Below are 15,169 nucleotides of genomic sequence, written 5' to 3' on the forward strand. Positions count from 1 at the left end.
CTTCTTGGGTGCTCCCATGGGCAGGGCGCTCCTGGGGGCCCTCAGTTCAGAGCTGGGGGGGGCTGGCCCCAGCAGAAGCCCTGTCTGCACCTGCCAGGAGTTGGGGGGTGGGTGGGGAGGGGGGAACAGGAGTGGGGCGGGACCCACGGGCTGCCCTGCCCTGCGGAGGAGAGGAGATGCCTGGAGGGGGAGGGGGGGAAGGAGCGGCCCTGCCCCGAGTGGGGGGGGAGGAGCGGCCCTGCCCCGAGGGGGGGTGTTGGGGGAGGGGGAAGGAGAGGCCCTGCCGGAGGGGGGGGGAGGAAACGAGAGGCCCTGCCCGGGGGGGGGAGGGGGGAGGAGCGGCCCTGCCCCGAGTGGGGGGTGTTGGGGGAGGGGGAAGGAGAGGCCCTGCCGGAGGGGGGGAGGGAACGAGAGGCCCTGCCCGGGGGGGGTGTTGGGGGAGGAGCGGCCCTGCCGGGGTGGGGGGGGGGCAGGCAGCTACCCGGCCGGGGGCGTTGCAAGCCCCCGCGAACGGGCGAGCTCGGACCCGAGCCCCGCCCTGATGTCACAGGGTCCCGCCCGCCCCGCCTCGCGTCGCCATGGAGACCCCACCACAGCCGGGCGCTCGGGCCGAGCGGGGTAGGGCCCGTCTGGGGGATTGGGGTGATATAGTGCGGGGGGGTCGGGGTGGGCACTGGGGTGACATAGAGGGTGGGGGGCCTGGGGGGGTCAGGGTTCGGTGTGGGGATTGGGGTGATATGGAGGCCGGGGGGACCAGTGGGGGTGGGGATTGGGGTGATATGGAGGCCGGGGGGACCAGTGGGGGTGGGGATTGGGGTGATATGGAGGCCGGGGGGACCAGTGGGGGTCAGGGGTCGGTGTGGGGATTGGGGTGATATGGAGGCCGGGGGGACCAGTGGGGGTCAGGGTTCGGTGTGGGGATTGGGGTGATATGGAGGCCGTGGGGACCAGTGGGGATTGGGGCGATATGGAGGCCGGGGGGACCAGTGGGGGTGGGGATTGGGGTGATATGGAGGCCGGGGGGACCAGTGGGGGTCAGGGGTCGGTGTGGGGATTGGGGTGATATGGAGGCCGGGGGGACCAGTGGGGGTCAGGGTTCGGTGTGGGGATTGGGGCGATATGGAGGCCGGGGGGACCAGTGGGGGTCAGGGTTCGGGGTGGGCACTGGGGTGATATGGAGGCCGGGGGGACCAGTGGGGGTAACAGTACGGTGTGGGGATTGGGGTGATATGGAGGCCGGGGGGACCAGTGGTGGTGGGGATTGGGGCGATATGGAGGCCGGGGGGACCAGTGGGAGTGGGGATTGGGGTGATATGGAGGCCGGGGGGACCAGTGGGGGTCAGGGGTCGGTGTGGGGATTGGGGTGATATGGAGGCCGGGGGGACCAGTGGGGGTCAGGGGTCGGGGTGGGCACTGGGGTGATATGGAGGCCGGGGGGACCAGTGGGGGTCAGGGGTCGGTGTGGGGATTGGGGTGATATGGAGGCCGGGGGGACCAGTGGGGGTCAGGGGTCGGGGTGGGCACTGGGGCGATATGGAGGCCGGGGGGACCAGTGGGGGTCAGGGGTCGGTGTGGGGATTGGGGTGATATCGAGGCCGGGGGGACCAGTGGGGGTCAGGGGTCGGGGTGGGCACTGGGGCGATATAGAGGCCGGGGGGACCAGTGGGGGTCAGGGTTCGGGGTGGGCACTGGGGTGATATAGAGGCCGGGGGGACCAGTGGGGGTCAGGGGTCGGGGTGGGCACTGGGGCGATATAGAGGCCGGGGGGACCAGTGGGGGTCAGGGGTCGGGGTGGGCACTGGGGTGATATAGAGGCCGGGGGGACCAGTGGGGGTCAGGGTCGGGGTGGGGTGAGCAGGGCAGGGGTGATAGAGTCGGGGAGGTGGAGGTGGGCTGCATGGCCTTGCTGGCTGCCTGGGGCACTGGGGTGATATGGAGGCCGGGGGGACCAGTGGGGGTCAGGGGTCGGTGTGGGGATTGGGGTGATATGGAGGCCGGGGGGACCAGTGGGGGTCAGGGTTCGGTGTGGGGATTGGGGTGATATGGAGGCCGGGGGACCAGTGGGGGTCAGGGGTCGGTGTGGGGATTGGGGTGATATGGAGGCCGGGGGGACCAGTGGGGGTCAGGGGTGGGGGTGGGCACTGGGGCGATATAGAGGCCGGGGGGACCAGTGGGGGTCGGGGTCGGGGTGGGGTGAGCAGGGCAGGGGTGATGGAGTCGGGGAGGTGGAGGTGGGCTGCATGGCCTTGCTGGCTGCCTGGGGCACGGGGGCTGTATTGGCCAGCGCGCGGGCTCTTACTTACTGCCCCCAGCTCCCCCATGGACCCAGTGTGCTCTGTGGTGGTGCCATGGCCAGGGGCTGTCAGGCTGCTGAGCCACCCTGGCTCCACTCTCAGGCGGCTTTGCCCCATGCATGACTGGGCTTGGCCTTGGCCTGGGAGCTGGCGCGCCGGGGGTGGTGCCCGGGCTCTGCTGGAAGGGTGTTTGGGTCCCAGGCTGCACAGGGGCCACGTGCAGCCTTGTGGGAGCGTCAGCCCCTCGAGGGACCCTGGCACTTGCTTGTGGGGCACAAGGAGGCGCACCTGCACCACTTGCTCCTTCTCCCTCTGAGGTGGCTGGCTGGGAGCTGAGCCATGCTGGCAGAGCCAGGCCCTGCAAGAGGCTGCACAGAGAGCAACGGGCCGAAAGGGTTCCCAGGTGAGGGGAGCGGCGCGAGCCCTGCGGGAGGGGCTGCCTGGGGGCTCTGTGCAGCTCTGGGAAGCAGTGATGATGCCAGCCTGGGAGGCGAATACCCCTCCCGCCTGCCCAGCAAGGCCCCGAGTGGGGGCTGCCAGAGACGAGCAGCAGTCCCCAAGAGCTCTGCTCAAGGACTGCGAGGCAGTGACTGTGTGGGGCTCAGGACTGCAGGGTTGTTCGGACTCTGCCACCCACTGGCTGTCTGGTCTTGGGCAAAACCCTCACCCCTCAGTGTGCCTCAGTTTCCCCCTCTGGAGAATGCTGGGGCCTGAACTCAGTAATGTCTGTCAGGAGCTCTGAGCTGGGTGGGAGGTGCTAGCCCAGTGTAGGGGCATCGATGTCACTCCTCAGCCCAGTCACCCAGGAGGTGACAGTCATGCGTTGGGGGGATGGGAAAGGTCTGAGGGAGGTGGAGGTGGGACAGCTGCTCCTGCAGGCCTCTGAGCACTAGCTCGGACAGTCCCAGGGACTGAATGAACTCTGCTAGCTCCTCTGCCCACACTGGGAGCCCATCAGCCGCTGCCCAGTGGGGTAGGGTCAGCCCGAGCCTTAACAGGAGCACAGGACACCCCCCAGACCGGGAGCTTGGGTGTCCTGTGCCCCTCCAGCACCTCCCACAGCGACTGGCTCAGCCAGCGGAGCCTGCTCTGGGCTCCATGCTCCGTTGCAGGCTCCTCACAGAGGCTCAGCCCTGCCCCCCAGTGCATGAGGGCCTGACCCTGATGTGCTGCTCTCCTGGCTGAATATAGGTGCTGACGTGGAGGGGGATGCTGTCACGGAGAAGGCAGCTCTGCTCCCTGCCCGCCGCAAGGGCCCTGCTGCCCCCGGCCCCAGGAGGCAGCGGCAGGAAGGTAGGAGCCCTGCAGCTGGTCCCGGCCAGCCCTTCTCTCTGACCTCCCTGCCCCTTTTCCTTGGAGCCCCTCGCTGCCATGGCTAGTCCCTGCAGCCGAGTGAGCCCAGGCGTGCAGGGCATGGCCTGGGCCAGCCCAAGGCACGTGGGCTCCCAGTGGAAGCACGCAGGGTCTGGCACCAGGGGAGAGTGTCCCTGGCTCGGTTCCTTTCCCCAGCCCTGGAGTGAACCATTGTCTGACCAAGAGCCCCCAGCCTGTTCTCCCCATGCTGCCCACTGCAGGGGGCATGCCTCAGCCCATGACCCCCTATAGCCTGTCCAGGGGCTATTCCTTGGCACATGACCTCCCCAGGGCTGGCAACACAGAGGGGGCCATTGCCCAGCCTCCTGGCTAGTGGCACTGCCAGGGAGCCAACCCCCCCTGGGCTCCCGGAAACAGCAGAAAGAGCAGAGTGCCACGGGCGAGGGCCCCCTGAGGACGGCCTGGCAGGCATGCCCCAGAGCTTGGAGTGGGTCTAGCAGAGCTGGTACTGGGCTGTTCTCCCGTTCCAGGGCTCACAGCTCCTCCGAGCGATGGGCGCACCCGGCGCAGCAGTGGCTGCTACCCTCTCAACCCAGAGCGCCTCAAGCAGAGCAGGCTGTACGTGGAGAGAGCCGTCAAGGTGAGGGGCTGTCCACTCCGCCCCGCCTGCAGCCCAGCTTCTACCCCGGAGCCCCCGCTTCCGCCCCGGCCTGCCTGCCCCTCCCTGGCTTCCCCCCCACGCCCTGCCTGCCCCTTCCCTGCCTCCCCCTGCTCCTGCCTGCCGCTCCCTTCCCACCAGCCCTGCTTGGCCCTCCCCTGGGCCCTCCCCAGGGCTGCCCGGGGGGGGGCAAATGGGTCAATTTGCCCTGGGCCCCGTAAAGGGCCCCACCTCCGCCTTCCCCCATCGCCTCAGCGTGCCGCGTCAGGAGCGGCCCTGGACAGCGCTGCTGCGGCAGGACCTGAGCTTCTCCCACTGAGACAGAGCCGCGTGGTAAGGGAGTGGGGCTGCAAGCTCTGGTCCCACTGGAACCACACCGCTGCAGCGCTGTCCAGGGGCCAGGGCAGCTCCTGGACGCGGCGCACTGAGGCTCCGAGAGAGGGGAGAGGCAGCGGTAACCCAGGAGCGGCCCTGGACAGCACTGCTGGGGGCAGTCAGGGGACAGGAAACAGGGGGTTGGATCGTGGGCATTGCCGGAGTCTGTCAGACTTGGGGCGGGGGGATAGGGGTCTGGGCAGTCAGGGGAAAAGGGAGTTGGTGGGGGGTGGGGGGGCAGTGAGGGGACAAGGAGCAGGATGGGTCAGGGATTCTGAGGGGGGCAGTCAGGGGGCAGGAAGTGGGTGGGGGTCAGATAGGGGGCGGGGCCAGGCTGTTTGGGGAGGCACAGCCTTCCCTACCCTAAAGCTCATTCAGCAGTTTGAGGCTTGCAGACAGCTATTTAACACAAAGAGCCAAGCTGTTATCTTTTCCCTTAGGGCTACCATCCCTTTCACTTCTCAATGCCAAATTATAGTCTATATTTAATTTCAGTGCCATAGGGAGATTCATGTCAGGGGCGGGTAGCTTCATTTCAGATTAGCCACTTTAGATTAACAGTGAGAGAGCCGAGAGAGCCATGGAGGAGGGATCACATGAGAAGGGCAATATCATACACCACCTACCTCCTTCCCAACCCTACCAAGGGAGACCCCCCTCCCCTGCATTCCCCGAGGCTCCAGAGGGGTTAATTCAGTGGTTCTCAAACTTTTGTACTGGTGACCCCTTTCACATAGCAAACCTCTGAGTGCAACCCCTGCTTATAAATTAAAAACACTTTTTTATATATTTAACACTATTATAAATGCTGGAGGCAAAGTGGGGTTTGAGGTGAAGGCTGACAGCCCGCGACTCCCAGTAATAACCTTGTGACCCCCTGAGGGGTCCCGACCCCCAGTTTGAGAACCCCTGGGGTAATTTAATTTTAGCACCCTGTGTCCATTCACATGCATATGCTATTTTGAGCATGTTAGTTTTCACAACATAGGCTCATCCCAGATTCTGGAACAAGCTCAAATGCTCAGTTCGTGGAGTATGTACATAAGCTATACTAAAGACAAACCCACAGTAACCGTCTCCAGTTTGTGAGGGACCCCATGGAACCAGTCTCTAGGAAACAGATACATTAATGGAGGTTAAGTCCATTAATGGCTATTAGCCAGGATGGGTAAGAATGGTGTCCCTAGCCTCTGTTTGTCAGAGGGTGGAGATGGATGGCAGGAGAGAGATCACTTGATCATTGCCTGTTGGGTTCACGCCCTCTGGGGCACCTGGCATTGGCCACTGTCGGTAGACAGGATACTGAGCTGGATGGACCTTTGGTCTGACCTGGTATGGCCGTTCTTATGTTCTAACCAAAAGCAACCAAAGTTATGGAGACAGATATGAGTCAAGGAAGCCAGCAGAGTATCAGAAACCTGGAAAAATCTCTGACCGGATGGGCTCAGGCGTTTGGTCACAAGCTGAAGTGGTTCAAAAGTTTTGGATTTTTTTTTAAGCAGAATTTTTTTATTGTTTCTTTAAACAATCAAACACAGCAAGCAGCAAATATTTGGCCCCACACTTCTGAAACCCCAAACCATGTTCAAGTTTTGGCAGACTAATTTCAGCTTTTCAATTAAAAAAACCACAACAAATTTTGAAAGAAAGCACACATTGTCCATGATATTTTCTGCTTTTAAAAAACCCCTAATTTTTGATCCAAAAAAAGTTTTGACGAAAAATATTTGTCCAACCCTTTTAATGAGCTTTAGTGCCTTTTAGCACTGGCTGATGCTGAGAACCAGTGATACCTTGTAAAGGTGACTTGAAAAGAAGTCCAGGGCCCAGCTGCGCCTTGGGTTCCCGTTGCATGGAGCATTCAGCTCCCTTCCCCCGCAGCAAAGGAAGATCTTCATGCTGCATGGCCCGTACCCTGTGATCCGGAGACTGCTGCGCAGCCGGGGCTGGGTGGAGAAGAAGGCCCCCAAGGCGGCACACAGATGGGAACGAGTGCCCGAGGGCGAGGAGGATGGGGAGGGGGACGACAGCGACGGAGCCGAGGAGGGTGAGAGCTGGGCACGTGGGGGAGCCCTTTGTCGGCAGATCTTTTCTTTCCCAGTGCCAAGGCTCTCCTGCTGCTCCTGCCATGGGCTCTCCAGGGCAGGTCCCTGCTCAGGCCTGGGACTTGCTGGGGCCAGCAAGCTCAGGGGAGCATAGCCGAGAAGGAGGGACAGCCTGGGCCCTGGCCCCAGGAGACTGTTGGGGAACCGCGATGCCTTGTTCTGGGGTGGCTCCAGATTCTGAGATATGCTTGTCCCAGTCCCGGGAGTGCCCCAGCCCTCCCAGGGCCCCCCCCCAGCCCAGTCCCTGGGAGCTCCCCAGCCCCACCACATTCCCCCATCCCAGTCCCTGGGAGCATCCCAGCCCTGCCAGGCCCCCCCATCCCGGGAGTGCCCCAGTCCTGCCAGGTCCCCCCAATCCCAGTCCCTGAGAAGCCCCCCCAGCCCTGCCAGGTCCCCCCATCTTGGTCCCCAGCGAGCGCCCCAGCTCTGCCAGGGCCCCGGGAGTGTGTGCGTCCCAAGATCAGAATGCATGCTCAGCAGCTTGGGCCCTCGGGCGCTGTGCCCGGGGCAGTGGTGCTCTGGCCTCCCTCTGGCTCTTGCTCTTCTTCCCCAGACGAGGAGGGCGAGGAAGAGGAGGAGCAGGATGATGACCCTGATGGCACCTACGACCTCATGGTTAGTTTGGGGGTGGAGGAGCCCAGGCCACCCCATCTCCCTGCACCCTCTGGCACAGGGGCAAGATCGGCCTCACAGGAGCATCCACACAGAATTGCCTGATGAGAGTAGTGTGTTCAGGCCAGGGCAGAGCATGGGGGTGGGGCGGGGGACGTTCAGGCTGGGGCGAAGTGCGGGGGTGGAGCAGGGTGGGGGGACATTTCAGGCTGGGGTGGAGTGCAGGGGTGGGGTGGGGGTGGGTGTTCAGGCCAGGCAGAGCATGGGGGGGGCGGGGGGGGCGGCTCCTCGGAGCTGGCTGCCCAAGGAGGCTGGCGCTGGGTACTGCTGGACCCTTGGCCATGGGAGTTGAAGGCCGGCACATCCAGTGGCTGGGCCGTAGGCTGCGCTGCCCCGTCCGTCGCAGACAGCTGCTGGGCATGGTCTGGGCCTGTCTGCACCATGGAGGCGCTGGGTGCCCCAGTGTTCGGCCCGCTGAGAAAGCCTAGGCAGGGCAGACCCGTCCAGGCACCCTGGGCTTCCCTGGCCCCTCACACCAGCCCCTCTCCCGTGGGCAGTCGCGGCTGGTTCGCAACCAGATGCCCTATTTCATCTGGACTAACCGGCGAGATGCCATTGACTGCCGCTTCCTGCGCAAGGAGCAGGTGATGAACCACTACGCCAAGGCGGGCTCCTTCACCACCAAGGTGAGCGCAGGGTGGCCAGCCTGGGGGTCCCTACCACTAACCTTGCTGGGGGGGGCAGGGCATGGGGCTGGGGCCTGCACAGGGAGAGGGTGCACACATGGCCCTGGGGGCGGGGGCTTGTCCATGGCCCCGTGCAGGGACGGGGGGGCACACATGGCCCTGGGTGGGCAAGGAGTGGGGGGGGGGCATGGCCCCATGGGTCTGAGACCCTGCGCTGCATGCAGGGGTCGGTCCCCAGGCGTGAGGGCCCAGGAGGACCAAGCTGAAGCTCCATTTTCTCCCAGGTGGGGCTATGTCTGAACCTGCGGAACCTGCCTTGGTTCGACCAGGCCGATGCCGACACCTTCTTCCCCCGCTGCTACCGGCTGGGTGCTGAGGATGAGAAGCATGCCTTCATCGGTGAGTGCTGCTGTGCGTTGGGGGGCACATTGCCCCAGGGAGGGGCAGCTCCCAGCTGGCCCTGGGGAGGTCCGAGGGCTGTCCTGGTTGATGGGGGGCTCTCAGCTGGCCCCGGGGATGCCGAGGGCTGTCCCGGTTGATGGGGGGCTCCCAGCTGGCCCCAGGAGAGGCCGAGGGCTGTCCCGGTTGATGGGGGGCTCCCAGCTGGCCCCAGGAGAGGCCAAGGGCTGTCCCGGTTGATGGGGGGCTCCCAGCTGGCCCCGGGGAGGTCCGAGGGCTGTCCCGGGTGATGGGGGGCTCCCAGCTGGCCCTGGGGAGGTCCAAGGGCTGTCCCAGTTGATGGGGGAGCTCCCAGCTGGCCCCAGGGGAGGCCGAGGGCTGTCCCGGGTGATGGGGGAGCTCCCAGCTGGCCCCAGGGGAGGCCGAGGGCTGTCCCAGGTGATGGGGGGGGCTCCCGGAGGTCGGAAGCTCCCCACCTTCCCCAAGGGGCCCATTCAGAAAATTGAGCCATCTCCCTGAAAATCCAGTCTCCTTTGCCCCGACTTAGTGCCCCCCCCCCAGTATTAGCACTCCCCATGGCCCCACCTTGCTGTGGAGCCTGGACACCCAGCGGTGGTGACACCATCTCTTGCAGAGGATTTCTGGCTCACTGCTGCCCGGAGCATCCTCAAAGTGGTGGTGAAAAAGTACTGGAGCTCAGCTGCCCGGGGGGCTGGGGCAGCGGCGGCTTCCGGCGCACAGGGGCCCATGAAGGCCGGCGAGTCCGCAGGTAGGTGCTGGGCAGAAGAGCTGAGTGCACGGGTGGTGAGCGGGTCATGGCCCCACTGCTGAAGCGGCTGCTTTACTCTCTGCGGCAGAGGGTGACACCCCTGCCCAGCCTCTGGGGAGACAGCCCCGGCTCCCTCCCTCTCCTCTGGGTCACACCATCCCACCCCACCCCCGAGTGCCACCGGTTCTCCCACCGTGCCCACCATCACCACCATCCCCACTGCCGCCGGTTCCCCCATCGTGCCCACCACCCCACCCCCCGAGTGCTGCCGGTTCCCCCACCGCCCCCACCCCACCCCACCCCCCGAGTGCCACCGGTTCCCCCACCGTCCCCACCACCCCACCCCCGAGTGCCGCCGGTTCCCCCTCCGTGCCCACCCCCCCATGCCTCCAGTTCCCCCACCGTCCCCACCATCACCCACACTGCCACCAGTTCACCCACCACCGCCACCAGTTCCCCCATCGTGCCCACCACCACCCCCACTCCCACCGGTTCCTCCACCGTCCCCACTATCACCACCATCCCCACTGCCGCCGGTTCCCCCACCGTGCCCACCCCACCCAATGCCGCCGGTTCCCCCACCGTCCTCACCACCACCACCATCCCCACTGCCCCCGGTTCCCCCTCCGTGCCCACCCCCACTGGTTCCCCTACCGTCCCCACCACCATCCCCACTGCCGCCGGTTCCCCCTCTGTGCCCACCCCCACTGGTTCCCCTACCGTCCCCACCACCATCCCCACTGCCGCCGGTTCCCCCTCCGTGCCCACCCCCACTGGTTCCTCTACCGTCCCCACCACCATCCCCACTGCTGCTGGTTCCCCCACCATCCCCACCTGAGAGCATCTGTCACAGCAGCTGTGACCTTCCCTGGGGGAGCTGCACAGTTAGATCAGGCTGAGCTGCCAGGACTCTGAGTGCTGCCTCCACCTGGCGGGAGTGGGGCTTGGTGGCCCTGGCAGAGGGAGTGGGCTGTGCAGGGGGCCTGGGCTCTGAGAGCACCAGGGCCAGTCCTGAGGGGGCCAGGCCCCAGGGTAGCTCGCTGACCCCACGCTGGCAGAGCCCAGCCCATGTAGGTGGCTAGGGACACCCCCCCCCCCCGTGGCTCCCAGCTGTGCTGTCAGCACCTGTGGCCAGAGGTGAGTGGGACGCAGCAGGAGAGCGGAGTTATGTGCTGGAGCATGGCGGAAAGGCAGTGCAGACCCCACGGGAGGGAGATGCTCTGCTGGCCTCTCCCCCGCCCCCCAGGGCAGCGCCCGCCCACCCGATGCACCCTCTGTGTGATGCCATGAGCCCTGCCAGCTGGCTCGCTCTCTCCCATTCAGAGTCCCTGAGAGGGACTGGCAGGAAGAAGGCCAGCCCCCTGCCACCGCAGCTCATCGAGACAGCCCTGCAGGCCTGCGAGGAGCACCTGAGCAGCCTGACCCACCAGGATATCGACAGGGAGCCCGAGTCCCCTCTGTGCATGATGGGGGCCCGCCGGGGGGACTTCCTGCGTGCCTACTACCAGGTGATTCAGTAAGTGCTGCGGGGCGGGGCCCGGGGGAGGGAGAGAGCGGGAGCACCCCTGCCCTGCTCTGAGCTGGGCTGTCTGACTGCAGCGAAGGGGCACTCCTGGACCAGCTGGGCTCCCATGTCGAACGGTGCGAGCACGTCCTGCAGCGCCTGGCCGAGGTGCTCCCACAGCTGGAGATGGAGGGGGACCGCAATATCTGGATTGTGAAGCCAGGCGCCAAGTCACGGGGCAGAGGTAAGGCCCGGTCCTGCTGCCGTGGGGAATGGGGACGGTCCCGCGGGAGATCCTGGGGCCTGCCTGGCCGAAGCCAGAAACCCCGATCTCACTTGTATGTGGCTGCGGGGGGCAAGGGAGCCTGGCACTTAGACACTGGCCAAGCAATAGGTCCGGCCAACCCCGAACCAATCCCCCCAGCCTACCCTCTGCCTGCACAGTCAGTGGGGCAGCCCTGTGCGTTGCTGTGGGCGCTGCTCACGCTCTGGGGGAGGCTCTGGGCTCTGTTTGCCCTTGGCTGCAGCCTGTGTGCTGTTCGAGCTGGGTCTCTCTGTGCAGTCTGGGGCAGCCCCACTCCCCACAGGCTGTATGCCATGAGGCTGCTGGCCTCGCCCCCAGGAATCACCTGCATGGCCCGCCTGGAGGAGATGCTGAAGCTGGTGGATTGCGACCCCATGATCGTGAAGGATGGCAAGTGGGTGGTGCAGAAATACATCGAGAGACCCCTGCTCATCCACGGCACCAAGTTCGACCTGCGGCAGTGGTTCCTGGTGACGGACTGGAACCCGCTCACCATCTGGTTCTACCGAGACAGCTACCTCCGCTTCTGCACGCAGCCCTTCTCCCTGCACAACCTGGACACGTGAGTGCCTGGGGGAAGGGGCGGCACCTCCCCAGCCCCTGCTCCCCAGCCCCGGGTGCCAGGGCGAGGCCCCAGGCGGGGGCAGCATGCAGCTGTAGGCACTGAGCCCCTTTCTCTCGCTCCCAGCTCCATCCACCTGTGCAATAACTCCATCCAGAGGCACTACGAGAACTCGCTGAGCCGCCACCCCCAGCTGCCCCCTGACAACATGTGGTCATCGCAGCAGTTCCAGGCCCACCTGCAGCAGGCGGGGGCGGAAGGCGCCTGGCAGAAGGTGATCGTCCCGGGCATGAAGGCAGCCATCATCCACACCATGCAGACCTCCCAGGATGTGGTGGAGTTCCGCAAGAGCAGCTTTGAGCTATACGGGGCAGACTTCATGTTCGGGGAGAACTGCCAGCCCTGGCTGATTGAGATCAACGCCAGCCCCACCATGGCGGCATCCACGGCCGTGACCAGCCGGCTGTGCGCCAGCGTTCAGGAGGACACGCTCCGTGTGGTCATTGACCGCAAGCACGACCGCAGCTGCCACACGGGGGCCTTTGAGCTCATCTACAAGCAGGTGAGTCCCCCGCAGCCCTGCATGGGGAGAGCACCCAGGGGAATCCCAGCCCCAAATGGACCAGCTGAGCTGCGAGGGGACCCAGAGAGCACCCAGGGGGAGGCCAGCCCCAGGGCCAGGGGCAGCAGTGCCACTGAGCATAGGCCCAGGCAGGGGCTGGCTTGGCCCCAATGTGGTTGTGGGGACTGGTGCGGGGCTCAGTAGGGGGCACTCTGTTCTTGGGATCAGTGCTGCCCCATGGGCACTAGAGGGTCCTGTGCTGCTGCAGGGACCTAGTTACAAGGGAACCAGCCCTGAGTCCTACCCACCCGTGGCCCCCACACAGTGCGGACCGAGCCCTGTCGCCTGACCTCACCCCACCAGGGGACCCCCCAGAATGTCCTTTCAGCCACAGGGGCCCTGTGCTACTTGTCACTGCCTGCCCAGGCTGTGCACAGCGGCCACACGCCACCCCCCTACTGGGGGCTTTCCCTGCTCCTTCCCAGAGTGGGACAGCATCTAACAGCCCCCCAGGGGCCCTGAACTAATCCAAGGCAGCAGCCCAGTCCAGCCGGGCTCCCATACCCAGGTCCCTGCAGGCACTCCTAGCCCAGGCAGGGCTGCGGGGCTCTGCACTGAGCACTCTCCTGCCTTCTCCCGCAGGCGGCTGTCGAAGTGCCCCAATACGTAGGCATAAGCCTTTTGGTGGAAGGATCCACTGTCAAAAAACCACGGCCTCCAAACCACAGACTCTCCCCCAGTGCCAGCCCCAGGACGGGCCCCAGCGTGCCCAGCTACCCGCAGCACTCCCAAGCACTCCCACAGAGCTCCCCTCGTGGGCCCAGGCCCCCTGCGCCAGTCACCGGCAAGGAGAACAGAGCCAGGGAGCTGGGGGCAACCAACAGGGCCTCTGCTGCAGCTGGCACCCGGCTGAAGCTGCCCAGCAAGGTGCGAGCAGAGCCAGGCAAGAAGAGGCTGCTGGAGCTGCACAGCACAGCCACCTCCCCGCTGGGGGACAAGCTGGTGCCGCTGGGCCAGCCCAGGTTCTGTCCCAAGTGCAGCTCCCAGGGGCCAGGCCCCAGCCCCAGGGCACCCCCACGGCTCCAGCTCAGCAAGGCCAACGGCCCGAAGGGGCAGCTGCACATGCGGGACTTACACACCTTCCAGCTGGGCTGTGGGCATGCGGCTGCCCCTACTCACCCCCCTGCCTGTTCTCCAGGGAAGCCCAGTGTGCCAGAGCGCCAGTGGGGACAGGCTCAGGCTGCGCTGCGGGAGCGGCCCCCAGCCCCTCCTGCCAGGCCTGGCCAGCAGTGTGCCCCCCACCTAGCCTCCACCCCTGAGCTTGGGGCCTTGCACACGGCCGCGGGCAGGAGAAGGAAGCAGAAGAGAGACAGGATGTGCAGGTGATGGAGGGAGCTGCCCCTGGGGCTGCTGGCAGCAGTGAGGGAGTCATGCCAGGGGCTGGTGCCCTCCAATAAAGGGATCAAGAGAAGGAGCTGGAGTTCGTGATGTGGGCAGGAAATGCAACCTGGTGCTGCCTTCACCCGGGGGGGGGGGGGGCCTGGGGCCAGCTGCAGGCAGCACAGGTCCCACATCTCAAATGAGCCCCAGCCCAGGGGGCAGCCCCCCTTTCCCCTTGCCTTTGGCACACAGGGTTGCTGCTTGGTTTCTCTGCCCTGTCTCTCCTTCCCACATCTGCCCAGCTCCACAGCTAGTGCAGCACTCTCCCCTGTGCTGGGGGGCAGAGCTGGGCACCACCCTGGACAGAGGGCCAGGAGCTGGGCACTGCCCTGGGAGGGAGGGAATGGAGCTGGCACTGCCCTGGCAGAGGCGGTGAACAGGCCCTGAGGCAACAGGCTTCAGGGCATAGGATAGGGAGCAAGGCCTGTGGTCCAGCTGAACAGGGCTTGGCCCTGGGGGTGGACTGGCCAGACCCAGCCAGCGCCCCCCACTTTGGGCCTTGCCCCTGGCTATTTCTCTTTCCTTCCCAGGCCTCTGCTGCCGTGCTGGAAACCCCTGGGCGGGTTTGCACCTGCTCCGTGGCTGGCCCCGCCCTGGGAGCAAGGCAGCCACCTCCAGCAGTGAACCCGAGTGCTCAGGGCATGGCCCTCTGCCCTCCTCACCTGCTCTGAGGCCAGGACTGGCCTCAGCTGGGGCCCCACAGCAGCAAGGGGCACTGGGGGTTGCCCCATTCTGTTGGACTGGGCCTGTGAAACCATCTGGGGCGGGGGGGCTGGGAGCACATCTGAGGGCACCTGGCACTGCAGAAGGCAGAGGAGCCCCCCCAGGGACCCCACCCAGAGAGTGGAGAGGGGGCAGGGCTGTGAAGGAGCAGGGTGGGGGGAGGATGCCCTGAGACCATGGTGTAAGCAGCTGGGGGGGGGCTGGATGTGGTTTCCATCATATCCAGGGTTTGCACTTTGGCTCCATAGCTCAGCACCCCTGCAAGCAGCGAGCCTGACACTGGTGGGAGGGGAACGTGGTACAGCACAGCACGGAGTGCAGGGCAGACAGGCCAGGACCTGCCCCCTGATCCCTTCACTGCAAGCTGCCCCCCAAGGCAGTTCCCCCTGCCCCCTCATGAGCAACCCCTTGTTTTCACTGCATTAGGCCCAGCTGCAGGCTGGGCTCTCTGCCCCCCTGCTGGACCAGACCCCTTCACAACACTGCAGTGAGGCAGGGAGGAACGCAGAGCACAGGACTGTCTCACACACCCTGAGTGCACCCCAGGCTGCTCGGGGGGGCCACCCTACCAGACCCTGTGTGTTCAGCTTCCCTTTGTCTCGGCAGGCTGCAGACCTCGGTGGCACAGACTCTGCCAGGGCTGAGCCCCCAAACTGCCCGCTAGGCACTCAGGGCTGCAGCTCACCTCTTCGGGGCACTCCAGTGAGAGCAGCCAGCCAACGGTTCCAAACCCAGTCACTCTTCGCTACCCCCCCCCCCCCCCGACAAAATAAAACCCTGCCTCAATTCCCCACCCTTCTGGAGTGGCCAAGATCTCCTGCAGCTCCTGCCTACTGTGAATCATGGGAGTCGCGGGCCTACA

General features: G+C 65.4%; 1 protein-coding gene across 6 annotated transcripts; it reads left to right on the forward strand.

Moving 5' to 3' along the window:
• The first annotated feature begins 503 nt into the window (after nt 1-503).
• On the forward strand, nt 504-15,110 carry TTLL3 (tubulin tyrosine ligase like 3). 6 transcript variants are annotated; one of them, XM_045025163.1, is made up of 14 exons: nt 504-618; nt 2,612-2,697; nt 3,486-3,587; nt 4,139-4,248; nt 6,523-6,688; nt 7,300-7,361; nt 7,916-8,044; nt 8,329-8,443; nt 9,078-9,212; nt 10,536-10,728; nt 10,812-10,960; nt 11,339-11,582; nt 11,709-12,144; nt 12,787-15,110. In XM_045025163.1, exons 2-14 carry the CDS (start codon nt 2,634-2,636, stop codon nt 13,528-13,530), a joined length of 2,649 nt encoding a protein of 882 aa, XP_044881098.1. In that variant the 5' UTR covers nt 504-618; nt 2,612-2,633; the 3' UTR covers nt 13,531-15,110. The 6 variants fall into 6 exon arrangements, with proteins under 6 accessions (XP_044881098.1, XP_044881101.1, XP_044881100.1 ...); XM_045025166.1 differs by lacking the exon at nt 7,916-8,044 and having other exon boundaries at nt 505-618; XM_045025165.1 differs by lacking the exon at nt 2,612-2,697 and having other exon boundaries at nt 561-618.
• Nucleotides 15,111-15,169: the final 59 nt, after the last annotated feature.

The sequence above is a fragment of the Mauremys mutica genome, chromosome 7 (genome assembly GCF_020497125.1).
Source record: "Mauremys mutica isolate MM-2020 ecotype Southern chromosome 7, ASM2049712v1, whole genome shotgun sequence".
Taxonomy (NCBI): domain Eukaryota; kingdom Metazoa; phylum Chordata; order Testudines; family Geoemydidae; genus Mauremys; species Mauremys mutica.

Bases quoted from the DNA above. Each gene is read 5' to 3' on its own strand.
- TTLL3 (XM_045025163.1), top strand. From the start codon at position 2,634: ATGCTGGCAGAGCCAGGCCCTGCAAGAGGCTGCACAGAGAGCAACGGG. The intron at 7,362-7,915 runs GTTAGTTTGGGG...TCCCGTGGGCAG, and splicing joins ATGGCACCTACGACCTCATG to TCGCGGCTGGTTCGCAACCA. The intron at 12,145-12,786 runs GTGAGTCCCCCG...CTTCTCCCGCAG, and splicing joins TTGAGCTCATCTACAAGCAG to GCGGCTGTCGAAGTGCCCCA.